Raw genomic sequence first — 15,440 nt, 5'->3', positions numbered from 1 at the left:
ATCCAGATCGTTTGATAACCAAAAATTAAACATTTGAATTAATTAAATGACATTGAATTTTCTAGGCAAAACTTGCTCCCAAAATTAAGTGATAAACTATCCACTTATCATTGAATGTAATATGCACTCAAATATATTAGATTAAATATTTAATAATTCAATAATTTAATGAATTTAGATTTCAAATTTCATATTTTACACTTCAATTTGATCAAACGCACCCTTATTCCGTAGCTAAATACTGTAGTCAAACACATTGGACTATGTTCTATCTTTGCTTCAATTCTCACCCTTTCCTGTCTTGATAGTGAAATAAAACCCCATTATGAAGTTGTTATACTGGCCAGGGCCCAAAGTGTTTGTCGGAAGTTAAGTTTCCACGCTTAAGACACCAAATGTTGTTATCCGTGCACGTACTTGTGAAGTTAGTTCCGTGCTCAAATATATAACCGCTCCAATTTTATGGTTTTTTTTTATCGTTCGATTTTTTGTTTCGATCTTTATCATCTTTTTAATTTTTTTTCGTCATGTTTTTTTCCTTGCAACACTATTTTAGTATATTGGATATATCACATAAAACACTCACACATACCAACAAAATCAAGAGTGAGATAGAGATTGAAACAAGAAATGAGATAGAGAATTCATAGCATATAGCACATTTTCCTTCTCTCGCTCAAAAGTCCTATAAATATGAGAACACATAACGAGACTTAGTAGGTACCAAACTTTTAAAAGTTTCAATTATTTTGTAGTAGCGCCCCTACACTTCCCCGTCCCCCCCCCCCAAAACAAGAAAGAAAAATAAGAAATGGCAACGCAATTTTTAGTGAGACATAAGGAAGCAGAGTTGATTGTCCCTGCAAAACCTACTCCCCGTGAAATAAGACCACTTTCTGATATAGACGATCAAAAGGGCCATAGATTTCATTTACCCATGATTATGTTTTTTAGCTATAATCAATTCTTGGACGAAAAGAACCCTGTTGGGGTGATTAGGGATGCAGTAGCTAAAGCACTTGTTTATTACTATCCCTATGCAGGCAGGCTCATTGAAGGGCCTTCAGATAAGATACTTGTCAACTGCACAGCTGAAGGGGTGGTGTTTAGAGAAGCAATTGCAGAGGTTGGGCTCGATCAACTTCGTGACTTCATGCAGCCACCATTTCCTTACTCAAAGGAGTTCTTAGTGGATGCTTCTGACTCTACAGAGATCTTGGACAGTCCATTGATGTTGATTCAGGTGGGCAAAACATTCAGGCTAACTCTGGCCTCTTCATCTTCCAGCCAAACTGTATACCTTTGTTTGGTTATCTACAAATTGCTATATGACCATCTACCCTTTACAAGTGGTTCTACGTAAAGTAGAAAATAGATGGAAAGTACTTCCAACTGCAGTGATATATATCCAAATATACTCTAAAAGCCTGTGTGAGGATATTATAATGTCCACTTAACCCTCTTGTATATTTACATAAATATTCACTTGAATCTTGAACCCTTTATGATTTTGCATCTATTTACATAATCCGTCTATGATTGTATAGACGGATAGATCTTTGTTTCATTTAATATTTAAACACGGACAATACTACCATTTCTTCTAATAACATTAGAGACTGTTTTCCGTCAAATTTTCACTCTATATCAAAACACAAGGAAGTTTATAGATATTTTGAAACTTTAAAGGAGTTACATGATAGCATAAGAGACTACGGGGTTATTAGTAATTTACACTCTCACAATATTGAAGAATTTTTACTTGAAAGCTCCAATTATACTTTCCAAATATACTTTCCGAAATTCCTACTTATTTACAAACTTTGCTTGAAAACTTTCTTATTATCGTTTTCATTTCTTTTGGGGTCAAAATTCAGGTGACTCGCTTGATCTGTGGTGGACTTGTCCTTGCAATTCGCATAAACCATGCAATTAGTGATGCAGTTGGCTTAGTCCAGTTTCTGAATGCAGTAAGCCAAATATCCAAAGACCCATTATCAGCACCTTCTCCGTTACCTGTGTGGCAAAGATGGATCTTAAGTGCAAGAAATCCACCATACGTCACATGTATGCATAATGAGTTCGAGGTGGAGAAAAACAGTAATAGTTGCACAGAGCCTACAATATTGGCCTCCCCTCTCAACCTTGTACGCAGAGGCTTCTTTTTTGGAGCACAAGAGATAAAAGCCATCAAGAAATATCTTCCACCGAACATTCCTTATGCAACAAAATTTGATTTGGTAACTGCACTTGTATGGAGATCAAGAACAATAGCCTTACAATTGGATCCTGAAGAATTCGTTACTCTTACCTATGCAGTCAATGTTCGTGGTAAAAATAAACCAAAGTTGCCTAGTGGTTATTATGGCAATGGATTTGTCTCTCCCGCTGCAGTCTCAAAGGTCAGCCAATTGTACAACAATTCATTTGTCTATGCATTAGAGCTAGTGAAGAAAGCAAAACATCAAGTAACTGAGGACTTCATCAAGTCAGCCATTGACTATAGTGTTTTGCATGGAAAACCAGGGTATTCTACGCTGTTGAAGGATTGGATTGTTTCGGATGCATCAAGAACTGGAATTGACGAGGTAGATTTTGGCTGGGGAAAGCCAATTTATGGTGGAACTATGGATGGAGGACCAACTTTTAATATGACAGTTTATTCGCGACTTCGAAATACCCAAGGAGATGATGGGTTGGTGGTGGCAGTTTGCTTGCCAGTTGCAGCCATGGAAAATTTTCAGAAGGAGATGGAGAAAATGATCAAGGGGCCAATGGACGAATGCAACAAATTTTGGCATCCAAAGATTATATCTATGCTTTAAAGCAATAATAAAATCTTTGTTTGGATTTTACTCATTTTATTATTGCTAAATAATAGGTTGTCGACTTTTGTGCTACAGTGCATATTGCACTTGCAATGCAAACCTTCTACTTTTTGTATTTTCTCTTGGTTTATCGAAAAGATATATAGTTTGCCTAAAAAAAAAGAAAATCATTATCTGGGTCTTTTTGGGAATTATATGTCTACTTGACTTTATTGAAATTTTGAATTGTGATTCCTCTTTCTTTTGTGGGTTTCTGTTAGCAACAATAAAATTCTTATAATAAAATCCAGTGAGACGAACTGGTGTACACCAAAGTGGGAAATTCCAGTTCGTGCTCAAGAACAATCAGAGTACAAATCAAGCAATTTCATGATTGAAGTATACTACCACTTGTATACATCAAGATTTTTGTACCTTTGAAATTACATTTTCTCCAAATGACACAAACTGACACAAACTAAAAGATAATCCATCTCCTTAATTTTAGAGATTCCTTTGTTTGTCTTTATTGCTTAAAAATAGGTGAACTCTTTTTTGATATAGTATTGCAGTGGTATTCTTTTCTTTAGAAAAATCTTTAATTTAATTGATGTTCCCTTGGTTTATTTCTGAAATAGGTCGGATCATCATCTAAGCTCAGCGGTAGTATATATATCTTAGATATGGTATGTAATTTTATGGTTTTAATCATAATTATTGGTGCAATATTTACAACTTATCAACAGCATTCATTTGAAACCGATCAATAATTAGCATGACGGCTGATATTCACCCGATATTGATTAATCGTAATCAGCTGCTAAGAACTTTTCGGTAGCACCTATTTGGAGCCAATTAATAATTGGCATGATGACAGATATTCATGCACCTATCATTATATACAAAGTTATGCTGATATGTTCAGGTATAAAAGAAAGAAAAGAACCCGATTATTCTAGCAAATCTATTCAAGACTGACAATTCATCAATAATCACCATGGAAATAATCTGCTATATCACAAGGAGTTCACCAATTGCGGCAAATGAAGGTCACATAGGGGTTTGATTGGTAATGGATCTTCGAAAATTGATCGTTAGGAATGTATCGGTAGCGACACCAATTTAAAACTGATAGGTACGAGTAGTAAAGGTTCCATGAAAGTTTGGTAATGAAGACCAATATTTACATACTGATCGATGATGCGTGCAAAGGCATATTGGCACGTGTTCATTGATGCGAGTGTCGATACAAAAGGAGCTGATGCAGTAGATCATGTATCCATAAAGGTGGAGGCGACGATGGCAATTCGTCAGGGAAAAGATGTGTGCATTAGCTCATGTCCCCAAAAATTAGGCATGAGGTAGTTACCTGATCTCCAAGATATAGAAGTGGACAGCTACCACTACACGTTTGGAAACCAATATGGCTAGCATGGAGCATAACATGGGCATTATGGGAGTTAAACTGCTCATTGTGGAGGGAAATTACACATCCATAAATACTCAATTATATATTAGATTGGGAACAATCTTTTCACTCCACAAAGACATGACAAATCTGATGTTTCTCTACTTTTAAACAGCTTTCTTAGAAATCATAGGCTAGAATTAGAATTTCCAAAACTTTCTTAGAAGTATTAGGCTAATTTCTAGGATTTGCAAATTTTCATCTAATCATTTTGTTCTTAGTTCATATTTCCAACAGTTTCATGTCTGTCTTTGTGCAAATTAGCAAGACTAGTTTGAAAGTTCTTTCCATTTCCAAGCAATCTTCATGAGTTTTCTAGCACATTTTATGTTTTATAATTCATCAGCTTTAGTCATCGGTCATTGTCAATGTATTCTTTCCTTCTTAATTGGTTACTCTTAGCACGAATTTTTAAGTCCTTGAGGTTGATCAAGGTGGGACAAATAGCAATTGTCCTAGAAGTTAGCATAATCGATGCAATGTTATTTCCACCAAATTGATTTATTCATAAGGTTTTCTAGGTTTTCCTTGCACAAATTAAGTGGCATGCTAGCAACCATCACTTAATGAGCAACAGTTTGTAGATCGGTAGAAATCGGCACAAATATAGTGGCACGCTTGGTGGGACCGTAGGAGTGATCAATAAAGAAGCGATTTCGATGAAACAACTCCATCAACATCAGTCATTAAGAAATCAAAGACTAAAGCATACCTAGTCAGCATCTAGGCGTGCCACCATGCCGAGATCCGAGGTCCAAAACAGACACGTTGTCCACAATGCAAAACCCTAACAAATTTACCTCATCACCACATTTCCCTTCAACCACACATTACTTTCCAGATTTGACAAGCCAGCAGGAAAGAAAAAAAATGACCAATGTCTTGCCCTCTTGCGATTGTTCCTATCAGGTAAATGCTATCCTACCCCACTTACTCCTTTTGATTATTGTGAATTGTGAAAAGCATTTATCTTCTTTTATTGAAGTGTTTTGTTCCATCTAGAACTCTTTAGTCTCCATTCCATTTTCTTATCCCACCTACTCCGATCAGAAGAGATTTGGTTAATAGTATTTTTGGGAACCTAGGACTCTCTTTTAATATGTTTTTTATCAAAAAAAAAGAGAAAGAAAGCGTTTAATATTTTTATCAAAGTTTTTTTTCTTTTTAATCTAAATGTGCCTAGAAGTCTTTGCTCCATTGTTTCATTTTATTTTATTTTAAAGGTTTCTAATATATCTTAATATGTTTTCTTACCATATAGGATCCTATGCCCGAGCCGCCGTATGCCCATTCTCAAGTGTATTTGCAAAAGATGCATAAATTTCATAGTAGACAACAAGAAATGTGACAAGGAGGAGATAGGAGAAAAGATGAGCAACACTAATGGCGAGTATCCTGGAAATATCCAAGCCTAATGCCGCGGAGGGAAGTCTGTACCAAACCTGGGAAGTCCTCAATATTATTGACAAAGAAAGTCCCTACTAAATCTAAAAAGTCATAGAAGAAATTTTCTGCCCAATCTGAAAAGCTGGAGGAGGAGGTCAGAGATGACCATGGTGTACAACATCCGTCCGAGATCTGATCATACCTAAAAACTTGTCCATCACTCCATAATAAAATATTATCGGCCATCCAATGAAATTTCAGCCCAAGTTTGAGCTCCAAAATGGGAAGTTACTCACAACATAAAACCCTAACAAATTTACCTCATCCTCACATTTCCCTTTAACCACATCTCACCTTCTAGATTTGATCTACTAGTAGGAAAGGAAGAAGGGGCAAATGTCTCACCTCACTACAACAAAAATGGTCTTTTCTGACATGTCTATAAAGACACTTGCTGGTTTGTATCATTATAGCACTTCTATCATGACATTTGTTATCAACTCAATAATATATACTCTAATTTTTTTATTTTATTTGATATAAAAATAATAATGTACCTTTAGACTCCCTATCATGACACTTGCGAAAATGTGAGATACACCAAAAAAAAAAATTAAAACACAAAACGACATCGTTTGATTTTGGTGGAAGATTTCTTTGCCAAAACACTTGGTGAAATCTCAAAACTTCATTTTGCCTGCAATGAAATTTTGCTTCTTCTTATCTCTCTCACAAACTGTCTCTCTCGGCAAACTATCTCTCAAAACTCTTGGCCAAAATTTTTCTTTCCCCGCAGAGTTTTTTCTGTTGAATCTTTCCTCAATCAAACTACCCTTGCTTTCCCATTAAAGGTATGTAATTGCATGATAAATGTTTGCCCTAAATTGATTTCTCTCGGTTGTCTACTTGAATCTGATGTTTTTTTGAGGGATCTTACCAATTTTTGCCCTCCACCTCTCTCGGCCGCTCTCCTCTCCTCTGCTCCCTACCTCCGCCGTCCTGTCACCCCTACTCCTTCCCTCTCATCATCAGGTTTAGGTTTGTCAAAACCAGAAAATGGAACAACATGACATCGAAGAGGACGAGTTCGGATTCTCCAAAAAATTTTTCTTAGCAAAAGAATTAGGCAATTCCGGCAAGAAATCCGGCCACAAGCTCGCAGATATCGATGTCATCGATGAACAGGTTATACTCTACAATTTTTCTATATGTAAATTTTGGTTGGTGGTCTCCTGCAAAAAGAGTTACCTTTTTGGGCCTTTTCCTTACTGAATAATGCAGGAGTTAAGGGAAGCCCTGGCCCATCTCCCCAACATTTCTAATTTCCAAAATGGTGTCCGACAAAAATTAGGGCTCTGAGTCTGAGAGAGACCTTAGATTTGGGACGGTATTCGCAGCATCTGCAGTTATTCTTTCTTTGATTTCAGCGATCAGCAGCAAATGTCGCCTCCTCCTGGACCCTACTCCGACACCAACACTCTCACCTTGGTAAACCATCCACCGCCGCCAGCTTTAATTTCCCACAATTTCATTGATGTGTGATCTAATTTTGGATTTTTTTTTCGTTTTCGTTTAACTGGTGACAGGTGGCTCGTGCTTCAGCTTTCACGTTTGGAGTCGTCTATGGAAACCTGAAGCTTAAGTATCTTAAGGTATTATTCTCTATTATTTTTCTATTTTTCTCTAATTTTTTGAAATTTTCCTTTTGTTTACTTTTGTCTAATTTTGAGTTCTTTTTGGGTAATTATTTTGTGTCAGTTGGTGATTTGGGTTTACATAGTCAGAAATGAACATGTATGGTGTATTTAGATTTGATATTTTTTGGGGAGTTTTACAGTCCCTTTAGGGTACTGTATGGATGACATTAATTCACTGTTGGATATAAAACAAGAGTTATCAACCCTTACATTATTTCAAAAGTTTAAATCACTAATTGATGGGGCAAGATGTAAGTGGATTAAAATCATGGGTATCGTACACAAAAAGGACTGTAGCATTTTGTTGTTTTTTAAACTGAGTGTTAGAGGGTAGTTTTAGAGGATAAAGTCGTAGAATGATTAGGCTTTATAAATCATAGCTTGCTTTATTCGCTCCTGAATCTGTGCACTTTTGTGTCTGCATCCACACTCGTCTCTTTTGCCGTGACAAATGCCCCTTATAGTTGGTCAAACATAATATATATTATCTGATGTTTAAAGGAGAATGATTAATCTGCGTAGTCATACTGTCTTTTGTTCAGTGCATTACTTGACAGTGTTGGTATTGTGATCATTACTGTATGTAATGTTGCTTGGACGACGAGCTTTAGTCTCAGCTTGTTGACAATGTTGGCTGTTCAGGCACCAGTTAGTGATCGAGAGTATAATGCTACGCTCCTCGAAACTGCTTCAATGATTGATTTGGCTTCAAAAATGATAAGTGAAGGCCGAGGGTCATAGCTAATGCCCAGGGAAGCAAATCCAGATGTCCCTATGACCGCCTATAGGTGACTAAATACATATTTTTAACTCGTTATTGGCCTATGGTTATCGATAAACCTGTTATTGGCTTATGGTTACCAATAAAGATATGTTTGAATAGGGTCATCTCACCTAAATGACACCAAATGGCAACATGTCTTGTAGATATCGTTCACTTTGTGCATATAATGGTGATGATGACTTGTTTAGCTCTGACTTAAGTGAGGAGCAGCTGAGGCAGAGACTTGGACACATGTCCCACACACCTTGTCAGGTGGGAAATTGCAGTACATAGTTATGTCCAATATCTCTGTAATTTTTTCCATCGCATTTGATAGACCAAAGGCTATATTTCTAACATGACATGATTTCCAGTAGGTTGAATTGCTTGAACGTAAACTGAATTTACACCTGCAGATTTCATTTATATGGCTACTCTCTGCCTGTGATCACCATTTCTTGGTTGTGATGTGACTATACAAGATGCTTTGTAATGGTCTAGAGTGCCATTCTAATATTCGCGTTTTGCAAATCATATTTTCCATGGCCGATGAATGTGTACCAGAGTATGTTGACAAGAAAGCGTTTGTTGAGAGGTAAGACTTGTAATCTGATCAAAGTTTTTAATCGTGTGTCTAATATTTGTTAGATATGATGAACATGCTTTAACTTGTTTCACTTGATCTGTGTCGTTATTCTGATCGCTGTTTTTGTCTATATTTTCTTGTGCATCTTCAGATTATGCAGAGTAATGAATGGTGCAGAAAAGGTTGAAATTGAATGGGGAAACCATGCCCTATCCAACCGAGTTCAGGAAGCTGTCTAGGCAATAATAAACTTTGTCAAAAGAGAGGGACCCAAGGGATGGGATGACCCATGGAGTTAAATATCAACTTTTTTTTTCCTTTTTTTTTAATTGTTATGTCATTGAATTCAGGCAATGGTGGTCCTCTTTCTTTTATTTTTTGATTTTTTTATAGGTACGAAATGCATCTATAGCAAAGCTAGTACATTAGTATAGTTTCTTTTCTTCTGAAAGAACTTATAGTTTCAATGGAAAGTTCAAAGACTTGTATATTGGACATAATTGTGACAAGAATGAAGTGAAGGATTATCTGTTGTTCCACATTGGATCTCGGTCTTATTGTATGGTGTGATTAATTTCTCTTTACCTATGTATTCCTGGCAATTAAAAGTGTCAGCATAGCTCAGTTTCTAAAGCAATATCCTAATGTGGTACTATAGCTATCCTAACACTTTTGATTATCAAGAAAAGGGATTTTTATTGGTAGATGGGATGCTATAACAGCATAGTTTTTCTGACACATTTGAATGCTACGAGGCTATCCCCACATTGGAAGGGATGACACTCGTCCGAGGTGTGAGGAAAGGTAAAGTGTCAGGTTAGATTATTTATACTGATACCTTTAAATGCCGTTAAAGGTCATTTTTGTTGTAGTGCCTACCCATTCTAACAACTGTTGCTATCAGGTAAATGCTATCCTACCCCACTTACTCCCTTCAATTATTGTGAACTATGAAGAGCATTTATCTACTTTTATTAAAGTGTTTTGACCCATCTAGGACTCTCTAATCGCTACTCCATTACATTATCCCACCTAATCCAATTATTGAGAAAAGCTTTTATTATAAGTATTTTTAGGAATAGAACTCAATTCTAATATGCTTTTTTATCTAGAAAAGAATCTTTTTGTCTTTTTATTAAAGTTTTCTAGTTACTAATCTAACGGTGTCTAGAAGTCTCTACTTGATTGTTTCATTATATTTTATTTTATTTTAAGGATTTTTAACATATGCTAATATGTTTTCTTATCAAATAAGACCATGAGTGATAAGTGACTATTTTGAACTATATTAAAATGACATTTTATGTTATTTTCAGTCACTTTTGCAATGCTATAAGAAGGAAATAGATTATTTTGGCTATAACTAGTTTAAAATGCTCTTAAATGTTTAAATGAGGTTTATGTCCTTTTTTACTTGCATTTTCTCCATAATTTTTATAGGAGTTGAAAATAGACTCCATTTGGATGAAAAAGCAAAATTGATAGTTTTGACATATTTTTGAATTTCGGCTATAACTTGTGATACAATGATCGGATTGAGATGATTCTTGAACCATTTTAAAGATAAGAGATATATTTACAATTCCTGTTAAGAGATCGAAATCCAGTTTAAAGGTTTTCTAGGACAAAAAGTCAAATTATAGTAGCCATCTTCTATGGTCAAAGCTGAAACAAGGCATTGAGCATTTAAGGGTATTTCAGTCATTTTGTAGCATACACAAATCCAACTTAATGCATTGGAAAGCTAACTCAAAGGGATACAAGTGCTATGTTTTGGTCAAGAGTTAATTCGGTCTCTATCATCAAGAAACGTTTAGTTGAAATTGATGCAAAATTGGAACAACATTGAAAACTGAACAGAAATTGAAAAGCAAAGCAAGGGAGCAATCTGGCTGACAATCCGACCAGTTTCTAGATGGATATTTGGCCGAATTTTGGTATGAAGTTATGGCTCTTTACGTGCACAACTTGTTTTCTTCTCCAATAATTCACAGCTATTGATGGACGTGTGACGACTATTTTGCAGCTGTAAAAGTAATGTTTGAAGCCTCATTTCTTGACTAAATTTATCTATAAATAGCTATGGAGTTGTAAGAATCAAGAGAGCTTGGAGAGTGCAAGAAATACCACTAAAATGTAGCTTTTACATTTTAGTATAGTATAAGATAGTTTAACTAGTTAGTTTATCCTTCTTGTTTATTAGCTAGGCAAAGATGAAGAAGAAGATGAAGATGGAGGAGATGAACCCATGTGACAAGGGTTACATTTCTTTCCAAATTCTTTATCTTTTGTACTTGATTCTATTGTTTAGTCATTATACAAGTTTGGATTTTATATTTATCATATCTTTCTAAAATTTATACCTTGGGTTTTAATTGAACTTCCTATGGTTGTATTGTGTTAATTTCTTAGCTATTTGATGCTTTTATTTGAACAAGTTATTTAGCACTTTTGCTTCCCTAAATCACGATTATCTTGGTACCATAATTATAATTATCTAAAGGTATTGTTTCTTCAATGAAAATTAAGATTTAACACTGGTTTAAAAAGTGTTAAATCTAGGGAGTATACTCACAAGAGTAGAGGTGCACCTTTGTGGCTATAGTGATTCATTTCATATGATTTCATAGAGGTAATTAACTTGTAACTAATTTCATAATGATGAGAGTAGATATGGATTAGTTATAAGTATAGTTGATTCACTATGAAAGTAGGTTTCACATGCATGAGAAAATTACGCCATAACTAACCAAGATAGTAGTACTCAATGATCCAAAAATAGCACGTGCATGAGTAGTTAGGGATACCATAGCCTTATTAGCTTTTATTTGCTATTTTCTTGCATAAGTTTAGCATATTTTTATTTTCTTTAATTTGTTGGTCGTCTAAATAATAAAGAAACTTTAGTAGTGTCGGTAATTGACAATTTTTCTTGTGGGTTTGACCTTTAATACCCTATATTCGCTATATTCGCTCTTGACTCGTATACTTGAAAAAATCACATGTGGGGTATTTAGAATGTTATAAATGTAAAACTTGACTGTGGAATAAGCTAATTGTTATATGTATACCCCGCTTTCGTCAAGTTTTTGGGGCCGCTATCAGGGAAGATTTGGCAATATTGGCGTGAAGAGTAACTTTATTAGTTTAGGCATTTTACTTGTTTTCTTGAGTTTTCATGTCTAGTTGTATGTTTGCTGAGTCTTTATTTATGTGTATTTTTTGTATGTATTGAGTGATCTATTTTTCTTGACAAAACTTTTTTTTGAATTACTTTGAAAGCATGTTTAGAGATTCAAGGAGAATAGGAAATATGAGAGAGCGATGCATGAGAAGTGGAAGATCGGCATTAGATTGTTACCAAGTGCGAAGCTCCTTGAATAGAGGTAACCAAGAAATTACTGAAGGTATGTCGTTTGAAGACTGTTTTAGGAGCTTAAAGGCTAAACTTGATTTTATAACATTAAAAGTTCAATTGGATACTATTACACATATGCTAGAGAAAAAGAGGAATGTAAATGCTTTCAATTCTTATCATATGATTTGTAACTCGTGTGGAGGTTATCATACTATTTATGAATGTGTGCAAGTACAAAATATGGATTCTTATGATGAATTGGGGCATTACAATCCTTGTTTTGATCAAAATGGTCCTAATTGGGGTAATTCTTATACTTACGGTTGGGATAACCAATGTACATATAGTGATCCTTCAAGTTCTTATGATTACCAACCTGAATTTGTCCAATATGAATGTAAGCCATTTTGGGAATTAGCAATAGAAGGATTAGCTAATGCATCTTTACTTTGGGAATTAGAAAGTGAACCATTAGCCAATGATTCCAATCCATCTTGGGAGCTCGCTATAGAAAAATCTTCTAATCAATTTGATTTAGCTATAGAAAAGCTAGCTAATACAATATCTGATCGCTTTGTTCGGGTTGAGGAAAGATTAGATGAATTTGCTTCTCACTTTGGTAGAATTTAAGATCAATTACATGCATTGTGTGAAGTTATTTCTTCTTATGATATGAAAAATGACCCTAGCATGAAGTTTGAACCTCAAGAGACAAACTTGAATAATGTATATATAACTCCTCTTGAGGAGTGTGCTGCAAATGAAGGTTCCAAGGTCATAATTGCCCAAGAAAGTCATATGGACGTTCCTTTGGTGAGTTCTTAAGTGATACACAGTCAAGGTGATCTCTATGAATCACTTGAGACAGGAAAGTCTCTTCTATCTCTCATATCATTTGATTATGTGATTTTTGCTATCGAGTCACCATTTGTTGATCCACCACGTCCTTTAATGGTGGATTATTCGTTAACCAAACCTCCTTGAAAAATGAAGTGATATAGTCAAGTTAATGACTATAAAGAAGCGCTTGTTGGAAGGCAATCCAATGATTTCTTGTTTTTAGTAGGTTTTAGTGGTTTGATTAGTATTTTTGTGTGTTTTGTAGGTGACAATGGCAAAAGTTCATGCAAATGATCTCAATTGCAAAAGTGTCTATATTGAGGCAAAAAGGGAGTTTTTATGTTCATTTGATGCATTTCATGCATTTAAAGTGGTTTATGTTAAAGTTATATTAATGCATGATCATGTATTTTCAAGTGTATTTGATTGAGAAAAGCACATAGCTACGGTTAAAATTAGATTTGTCTTTAACAACATGAAGATAGTTGAAAATTGGGTGAGTACGGAAATTTGACAACACAAAAAACTGGAGAAAAAACTGCAAAATTGAAAATTTTCTGCAAAAAAATCTGGCCAAGATTCAGCCAGATTCATGACCAGATTAATAGGAGAAGCTAGAAAAAAAATTTTCAGCTCTGGCGGTTCACCAGCAAAAGAGAGGGAAATTCCTCATTTTTTCCTTCCCTTCTTCTTCAACTCACGCACACACTCACACCTAAAACACACACTACTCACCAAAATCCCTCTTTTCACCATTAAATCTTCCAACTAGTTTCACCAAAGCACTCCCCTTACCCTCTAGAGAAGATTTCATATCGTTAACTTATTCAAAAACCCTCTTGAGGGGGTTTCTTCACCATTTGCATCTATAATCATCAACAAACAAATTTGAGGTAAGAAATCTTCACGAAATTTTGCCATTTTCACTTTTTTGTTATTTTTTGGCAATTTTGAATTTCTTAATTTGTAAAGTTTGGTGTATTTCATTGTATTTGTTAAGATTATTGATGATTATTAGTGATGATTAACTCATGGACTTGTGATTATTTGATGAATTTAGCAACTTTTAGCTAATTTTGAGGGTTATTGTGACTTGATAATTATTAACTAATTTATTGAATTAATTAGATTGAAAAAAAATTTTGTGAGCTCGAAGATTTGTTCTAAGATATTTACATGCTAAGTTTAGGTTTAATCTACTTATCTCTTGATTTTTGCGTATTTATTCTAGGACTTTTGGTGGATAGTAAATTGATGACCTTTTAAACCAAAAATTTATATTTTAAAATGCTATGTACTAGTTAATTATGCTTACTAAGGTCATTAAGAAGTGAGTGAGTTATGTGTTTGCTCAGTTATTTTCTCTAATTATTTGGACCTTATTGCTTAATGCACTCATGTGTTTCATTTGGAAAATTACAAGAGCAATTGTTGTGGTCAATAAAGTTTGGTACTTACTTATGGTGTTGAATGATACTTATCATGTAAGTAAGTTAATATTCTGGTTTTTTGAAGATAAGGGTAAATATGAATGAGTGTTCATTATCCTTTATTTAATTATGTACATATTCCATGAAATTAATGTTTAATAATTCTACAAATGTACAATGGCTCGCACTAAGAAAGTTGGGATGAAATCTCCGCGTCCTAAGAAAAGAAGAGGAGCTTATGCATCTACTTCTAAACCACCATGTACAAAAAGAAAAACAAGTAGACGATTTGTGCTTGAAGATGGACCATCATCAGAAGAGGAGGTTCAACAACAAGTAGAAGAACAACAACAACAAGGGGAACAAGAGGAGCAAATTCCATATGATAAGTCATGTTTCACCTCTGCCGCAAATGAAGCTTGGTGTAATTCTCGTATGGGAGCTAAGATATTGGTAGAGAAGGATGTCACTTCTAATGCAGAGGAAGTTTACCATCTCAAGGGCTACTTTGCTAAATTGGGATGGGAAAATTTCTTCAACCTCTCAAACATTTATTATGAAGAGTTTGTCTGTGAATTTTATGCAAATGTAGAGGGCAAACAGTCTTTTCACTTTGACACGGAAGAGATTACAAGTGTAGTATGAGGAACCAGTGTTCACATCCATAGAGCTCATTTGCAAACCCTTCTTCAAGTTTCCGACGTTGGATATAAGGTTGATTTGAAGAAAGCATTTACACCTCGTGATTTGGACTCATGGAATATGCTAGAGACCCTTGTACGTTTAGGAGTTGAATACAAGGCCACTCGTAATAGTGGGTAATATTCTGTGTTAACTTCTTCATTTTTGGTGTCTCATCGTTTTCTCATCTACTTGTTTGCCTCTAATATAAATTCAAGACCAAGTGGTGCTAATGAGGAGCGCACAAGTGACATCTATTTCTTAGACAAAATAGAGTATGGGTTAGGCAACCTCCAAGGTATTCCATTCGGAAGCATTATCTCCAACCACATGTGAGCTGAGGTTCGTAGTAACACTGTCCAACATACTTTCCCATATGCTCGCTTTTGATCATGGTATTTCAAAGGGTTGGAGTTGATTTCTC

At 35.0% G+C, this 15,440-nt stretch overlaps 1 protein-coding gene and 1 pseudogene across 1 annotated transcript; both read left to right on the top strand.

Annotated features, from left to right (window-relative positions):
- The first annotated feature begins 788 nt into the window (after positions 1 to 788).
- Positions 789 to 2,975, top strand: LOC113736778 (methanol O-anthraniloyltransferase-like). The gene is made up of 2 exons (XM_027263882.2): positions 789 to 1,243; positions 1,878 to 2,975. The coding sequence occupies exons 1-2, from the start codon at positions 812 to 814 to the stop codon at positions 2,823 to 2,825; spliced, it is 1,380 nt and encodes a 459-aa protein (XP_027119683.2). The 5' UTR covers positions 789 to 811; the 3' UTR covers positions 2,826 to 2,975.
- A 152-nt stretch (positions 2,976 to 3,127) lies between these two features.
- On the top strand, positions 3,128 to 9,052 carry LOC140038762 (UPF0613 protein PB24D3.06c-like; annotated as a pseudogene).
- The last annotated feature ends 6,388 nt before the right edge of the window (positions 9,053 to 15,440 follow it).

The sequence above is a fragment of the Coffea arabica genome, chromosome 1c (genome assembly GCF_036785885.1).
Source record: "Coffea arabica cultivar ET-39 chromosome 1c, Coffea Arabica ET-39 HiFi, whole genome shotgun sequence".
NCBI classification, from domain to species: Eukaryota; Viridiplantae; Streptophyta; class Magnoliopsida; order Gentianales; family Rubiaceae; genus Coffea; species Coffea arabica.
The sequence above is the reverse complement of the archived record's forward strand: the minus strand, read 5'-3'. Positions and strand labels throughout refer to the sequence as shown.